The sequence below is a fragment of the Pygoscelis adeliae genome, unplaced genomic scaffold (genome assembly GCF_000699105.1).
Source record: "Pygoscelis adeliae isolate BGI_AS28 unplaced genomic scaffold, ASM69910v1 Scaffold199, whole genome shotgun sequence".
Taxonomy (NCBI): Eukaryota; Metazoa; Chordata; class Aves; order Sphenisciformes; family Spheniscidae; genus Pygoscelis; species Pygoscelis adeliae.
The window spans coordinates 777,308-784,666 of NW_008825495.1; the positions used below are offsets into that span (position 1 = coordinate 777,308).

General features: G+C 41.2%; 1 protein-coding gene across 1 annotated transcript in view; it reads right to left on the bottom strand.

Annotated features, from left to right (window-relative positions):
• NAA30 (N(alpha)-acetyltransferase 30, NatC catalytic subunit) overlaps positions 1 to 7,359 on the bottom strand; it is a 22,356-nt gene that overhangs the window by 13,660 nt on the left and 1,337 nt on the right. The window contains exon 2 of the mRNA XM_009331333.1: positions 6,688 to 7,356. Coding sequence (XP_009329608.1) covers positions 6,688 to 7,356 — 669 coding nt within the window. The remainder of the gene's footprint in view (positions 1 to 6,687; positions 7,357 to 7,359) is intronic.

Genomic DNA, 7,359 nt, shown 5'->3' on the forward strand with positions numbered 1-7,359 from the left:
TAACTGAAGGATTAGGCAGCATGAGAGATTAACGACATTATAACCTGCAGCAGTAAAACAGAATAAAGCTGCAGAGCAGGACAGCATCCAAGGGGAGAATGAATTACTGTTCTTTCAGGAAAGACTGACAGAGATAAAAGAGAAACTCGTAATTGTACGTATGGGTGTGTAAGTGGATCCACAGACTTTGACAGACCTATATCTGCAGGAGGGAACCAGCCTTCGGCTCAAGTGTAGCAACTAAACCGCGACTACAGCACATGATTGGCACAAGCATGTGCGGGCACAAGCGCTTCTGGATAATCCAAATTTACAACAGTACGACACGTCAAACGAAAGGGACTTGCCAGAGCCAGTATTGCCAGGCCTCGGTGCAGCCCACCTGTGAACCCAGTGCTCGCTTCTCCAAAGTCTACGGTATATACTCTATAGTCTCCAACCACCTGAACCTTTTTGGATACAGCTTGTAGGCTAAGACTCTACAGACAGAAGATTCATTCATGCAGATCATATTGCAGGCACGGACCCACAGTTTTTTCGCCCCAAGAAGAATAATGTCTTCTAGCATCTCTACCTGGATGGTGGGTTATTAACCAAGTTAGCTGTCAACCAGGAGCTGTATCAAAGGTGAAACGAAGCAGCCCAAAACGTATGAGCTGCAGTTCCAAAGCCCTATGATACAGCGTGATCCTAACACCATTTCTAATATAGTTTAAGCTCATCAGGCAAATATAATTATTGCTAAGCTTTTATTTGGCAGGAAAACAAATTTTTTTAGCAGTATCCAAGAACAACCCTGAACAATCTAAACAAGTGGTTTTCAAAACAAAAACCGTAGCATCATCTAAATGGACCGAAATACACAGCGTCTAAGCAGTCTTTCATTTGTTCTAAAACAAAGTTTATTCCATAGAAAAGAAAAGCTGTACTTAGACTAAAACTGTGTATGCAACGTGTCAGCTCAAGGCAAGTTTTGTATCTCGGCTCCGACCTGAGAAAACCAGGGAGTTAAATAAAGAGTATCATCAGACAGACTGTTCATAACATTGCTATAATTATGCAGAGTACCTAGATGTAATCTTATACCCCACTAAAAAAAAAAAAAAAAAGCTCACCACAAACTAGAATGTTATAGTTATGCTTTGCCCTGAAGTGAACACGTGCAAATTGTTGATCGTAACAGTCATGTGGGGAATTTTTAAGATTCCCCCCCACCACACACACTTCAAGAGTAGTGACATTCTAGACATTGCATACCTGTGTTCTTTCTTGTTTAGGGCACCTTTCTGAAAAGCTATGTTCACAACCCATATATTTAAAACACTAAATGAACAGCAAAGAATTTTGTTTCAGTGATCAAAGCAGCAAATACCCACTGGTTTTACCACTGTTGCCAGAGAGTTGAATAAAGTATGACTTTGTTACCAGTTCCCCAAGACTTAAATCTATTTCTCTGTCTGCCAGTCAATCTACGGTTGTTCCACTTACGGAGGGAGTGCTGCACTTCCACCTCAATTTGAGGTTTTTTGTTGCCTTTCCTCTCCTTCCTCCTTCTCTCCAACCTTATCTAAAGCTGGAAATGAACCTAAAATGTGATGTAAAACTTTGTAATTTAATTCCCTGAAGAAGGTTAAACAGTGTAAATTAAGAAAATACCCAGACTGAAATGGGAAGTGTGGGGAGAAAAGAGAAAAAGTAGTTCCCACACAACACCATTTATGAAAAGACAATCACAGGCCAAATTTTCTTTTCAAGTATATGAGAGTACTTCTAAACATACAAGTTTCCACAAACAGAATTCAGCCCAAGTTACTATTCTATATTATAAACCCCACAGAGTAGTATAAGATTTACTTCAATCGTAAGTCATTAGCAGGATTAACATACATGAATTCAAATCCAGTATTTACATCAACTTTGTTCTTATGAATAAGTTTAAATGTTTAAAACAAACTAGATTTTATATCTTCGTATCGCAACCATGTATTACTAGAAGAGTCAGCACAGAAATGTCTGTAAATCAGCAAGAACATTACTTTTCACAAAATTAAACAATCAGCATTAATTTCATTAGCAAAGATGGCATTAAGTCTGTCAGCCACAGTCTGAGTATGCATTTCATACCCAGATCCTGTGACATTTGTTCCCATTTATAGAAGATTAAAACAACCAGCTAGCCCCTGAAAGAGAAATATTTTGTGACTCAAATGCAGCAGAACCTGCGTTACTGCAATACAGCTTCCCTTTTGCACATGCACCAAAATCCGTCCCAAAGTATCACAGAAACAGCTCTGTATGAATCCTTTGGCTTACATTTAGCGATCATGTTACTGAATGCCATTAGAGGATACATTTAGGCTAATGGTTTTAACCTAAAGCCTGGCAGTTCAGTCAGAGCTCTTTATGATATTGGGCAAATCACTAAGTCGCTCTGTTTCCACTCTGAAACTGGACACGAGTAATTCCCTCCTGTGCAAGGGCATTGCCAGAAGAACCACGCTAGCTGTTGTTACGTACTCAGATGCTGCCATGACTGAAGTTTTCACAAAGCCGCCGACAGTGAGAAGTAGCACAGCAAGCCTGTATCTGAAACCACGATCGCTCCCAAGAGGAAACTGGAATACAGAGAGAGTTTGCAAATTGGGAATGGACGTTATAGAATTTCTTCCTACATCTGCCATGAGGCTAGGAAGACTTCCCAGACAGTTTCCTAACTTTCCTGGTTCTTCTTTTATGCCCCAAGTTTTCCGCAACTGAAAAACAGGGATGATGTCTTGCAAGTCTTAGTTTCAACATGAAGCACGCTTAGACTCTTGAATAAAATCCAATTAAAAAAAAAAAAAGGCAAAGCATTAGTATAAAACAAGATCTTAACTGCAGCCATTTAGGATTTACAACACCTCTAAAACCACTTACATGGAATTAATAGGTTATTTTTAAACTTGTGAAAGTTTAAATTATAAATGCTGCTATAGCTAGTGGCAAAGTTAAGAACCCAATAAAAGCACAGATTTTCCAGATTTTTCTTAAAAGGCAGCTGAGTGGAGCAGTATTGTGAATTACAGGAGAGGTTACAACACTCAGCCAGAACTCTGCTTTTATTACGTCCTGTCTTATCCAAACTTTGGCACAGATCAAGGTTTCCTAAGCTCACCTCTCCCACGCTGAAGTATTTTGAAAACAATTTTCTGAAATATTTAGTGTATCAGTTCTAAATGGAAGTTTTAGAACTTTAACACTGCTAAGACTAGAAGCCGCAAAAACACTTTAAAAGGAAGCTACAACTTTGAAAATGCATTTACAATCCATACGGGGACAAAGCTGTAGCAATGCTTAAAAATGCTTCACGTGAAAGAAAAGATACCCCTTTCCCCTGTCATTTTTTCACAGAGGAGTGGCTATCATAGGTCATTTGAAAAGAAACTGGGCTGGCAGAGCTCCTGGGAATAAGTGAAAACCAGGTATTTACAGGGCATCCACACCTAGCACACCTGCTCTTCCAAAGACAGGCGAAACCTGAGTTTAGGCAGACAGTTGCAGTTTACGGAGGAGAAGGTTATTACCTTGCAACAGCTCAGTCAGATAATGCTGCAGTGTAACACATCAGAACTGATCATCAAGTATTCCCAACTTGTTACCCCTAAAGTCGGGAAGACAGTTACACGGATGAATTTGACATTAAAACAAACAGGTTTTGAAGATTCCTAGGATCTCCAGGTCCTTTTAAAGTGCAATATTAACTTCTTTTTTGAGCGTACAGTTAGGAAGTGGTTTAATACAGCAAAACGTGCTAGTGACTAGGTAAGACTGGTCCTGTGCCTTCCCTCCAGCTGTGCATTCTCACCTCTTCTCTTCCACCAACACCAGTGACATCCTACTATGAACATACTTGGAGCCCTAAACCAACAGAAACCCGACCCTAAAACATACACGTACACACACACACACACTTACTTACAAACATATTTTGGCGGTGGGAGGGCTATCTTAGCTTCCCAAATCAGAGAAACACGAGGGTTGGCACAAGTCAGGAAGAGGCAGTTGAACAGAAAGGAAAAGCAAGCAGCCCTTTTGGTTACACTAGCCATTAGAGCAACGGTGCGCCTTGGGAAGGCCAAGCCAAAACTCGGCAAGTTTCAAACCCACGAGATAATCATCGACAGGAATAACGTTAATAATGCCCCCAGAAAACAGCTCTGCATTGTCAGGCATCCAAAATGCTAGACAGCAACATTATGGTGTTTAAGATGGTTTACTGAACAAATATCAGCAAGGGACAATTGCTGATCATTTACGGAAAATACACATCCCATCTTCAAATTTAAATGGTGTTAGTACTTTCCCCTGACATGTTGAGAAAGGGAAAGGAGCCCGTGACAGTGCAATAAAGACAGGGGAGTCTGCACTGGAAGATTCAGAAACGGTGATGGTGAAATTCAGTAAGGGAATTGATTGAACCCCTACAGATATTTGTTTCAAATACAATCAAATTGCAGTCTAACCCCTCTCCCCAAGAGCAATCAAAACCAAAACAAAACCTGAAACCAGAAGGGTGTGAGGCCACAAGGCATTAAAGACAAATGATTGTGTGAGATCGGGCGCTATGCTTCTGTTCACCATCCTGACACTGCTCTCGCTAATTGGAATATGCAGTCCCTGACTGAAGATAAATATTTTAAAGAGACTTATTAGATAGAATTAGTTCAGGAATCCATTAACTGCAGGAACAAATTAAATTTTATAGAACAGAAACTCTTCAAGACAGCCTCTAAAAAACCTCTTAAAAATACTAAAACCAATCACAAAAAACACCCACCAAATTTGACTCAACGTACTGCAAGAACTCCAAATTATTAAGTAGACAACAATTGGCTAACAGCTTTAGACATTCATAGCCACATATTCTTCTCTACGGTTTTATGTACTTTACATTGTTCCACCCTTCAAAAAAATGGCAAATTGATTAGAATTGCACAGAGTTCAAGTAAAGTTTTGTTGATTCTTCAAGGCTATTAAAAAAAGAAGCTGTCACTACAAAATAAGCTTAAGACACTTTCTTTTCCTTGAGTGATATTTTATTCTTTGAATGCACTTGTTAAAAATAAATATTAGAAATCATCTGTTTTACTGCTCTGTCAAACAACTTGCCATTGCTCTTTCCATAACAAAATTCTCAAGTTACTCCCTGACAAAAAAAATAAAGATTTAAAGTCTAAACAGATCCATTGTGATCCAATAGTGTCCAACGTTGCCTTGGCTTTCCCAGCAGTACACTTGATGCTGAAAGTACGGACATTTGTAGTTCACAAGCATTTCTTTTCAGTGTGAGGTAAATCAGTCACACACATAGCTCAGTGCTTGAAAAATACCATTCTGCTCTGATCAGCATCCTTGTAATGGCAAACATGACTTTGCATCAAGCAACGTTTTCAAACATTTTTGTATTTCTATTTTGTTCCAGAAGGTAATGCTTTGCTCAACTTCCTATAATCCTACTGTATTCCCTCTGCAGGGTTTTAAGAGGCACGGTTCTGAAAATCCTCCCATGAATCATATAAATCCCGCTATAAATTATACCAGACCCTAAACCAAGAACATTCAGGAAGTTTAAGGCCAGATGGATTCCATTAGCCTCACCTCCTGTACTCATATCCTATTAAAATTTTACAGAAATACTCCTGAATTGAAGGGTGTCTTGGCTCTGGCTAAATCATACCTTTCAGAGAGGTGTCCAGCCTTGATTAAAACATCACGAGAGAAAAATTCATCATTTACCTTAGCAAGGAAGTGCCATACACTCCCATAAACGTTCTGTTTTGCAGACAGAAGTTTTCCTATGAGTAAATCAAACACAGCTAAGCACATATGCATAGCACATATCCCACTATGCACATATACCCTCAGGCCAACTTATACTCAATTTCATATACCTGTGGATGGATTATCATCCTAAAAGCATACTTTTCAACTGAGACACAAGTTCTTCCATAAGAAGTGCTAAACATTTAGAAAGACAGGGTGACAGCTAAATCAATCTTTTCAATAGTGCAGCAGGAAGAATATAAAACTAAACACATCGTTAGTACAGGAAGACAATCTAAGCCTGAGAATTTCTGCACGCTGCATACACTATCACACCTATAAAAAACAATACAGTTGTACCTGTCTTTTTCAAAGCTAGTAGATGAAAAAGTCTACAAAACCTTTACCAGTGTCTCTCCACATATCACTTAACATTTATATGCTAGCCATGCTGAAGTCTGTTTTAAAACCATTGTGCAAGAATTACTAAGCACTCATAAGACACTAGTAGACTAAGCACTTTCTTTTTTACATACAAACCGAGGAACTGAGACAGAATGATAAAATGAGCTACCAAAGGTCACAAAAGTCAATGTCAAAACCAAGATTAGAAGCCTTGAATTCCTGGATCCTCGCCCTGTGCTCAAACCCTTTCCCCACCACTTAAAACATATATTAGCAAATGAAGGAACTTCAGGCATATGCTTTACTTATATATGCACAGGTCACAAGGGGACTGAAATACAGGTACTTCCAAAAAAAGCTTGGTCTTATCCACAAAAAGATTATTAGAAGTATTTCCGCCAATGTCAACCCTTTAATCCTCTCCTCCCCAGCCCCAAACCACTCCCAATTCCTGCCCTCCCTGCCCCCTCCGGCACTTACCAAAAAGCAAAGTTGTGGCCAGTTGTGGATAAAATACCTATATGTGTAAATGGAGTAGGGTTCAGACAGATCTTTGGTGATCAGTCTCATGATATCGGGCATCTGCAGCTCTGACTCATATCGGACGTATCGTATCGTTAGGTCCTCCTCGGGCTGAGAGTCCGTTCCCGAGCCTTTCAAACTGCAAGCTGCTGCTAAGGACCTGGAGAGTAGCAGCAGGGACTCCTCCTCCTCCCCTCCTTCATCCCCCTCCTCCTGCTCTTCCTCCTCCAAGCCAGTCCCTCCTGCCAGTCCATTGCGGGCTGCAGTCTTAGCAGCAGTCGTAGTTGTGGCAGCAGGCTGGCTCCTGTCCCCTGTTGCTGCTGCTGGGGGAGAAGGAGGAGGAGAGGGTGCAGTCCTTCCCTGGGGAGGGAGGTGGTTGGTAAGGGGGGATGAGCACGGTGCTGTGGTCGGGGGCGATGACTGCTGCTGCTGTCCGGAGCCCATTGTTTTGCTGGCTCGCTTGTTCTCCAACCCCTCGGGGGCTGCCCCTGCCTCCGAGCTGAGGATCTTGCTCTTGAGGGAGGCCCGCAGGTGCCGCAGCTCGGGGCTGATGAGGCCGTTGAGCTGGTGGTTGTGGTGCGGGGGATGGTGGTGGTGGTGGTGGAGGCGGTGCTGCTGCGGCCCCCCCTT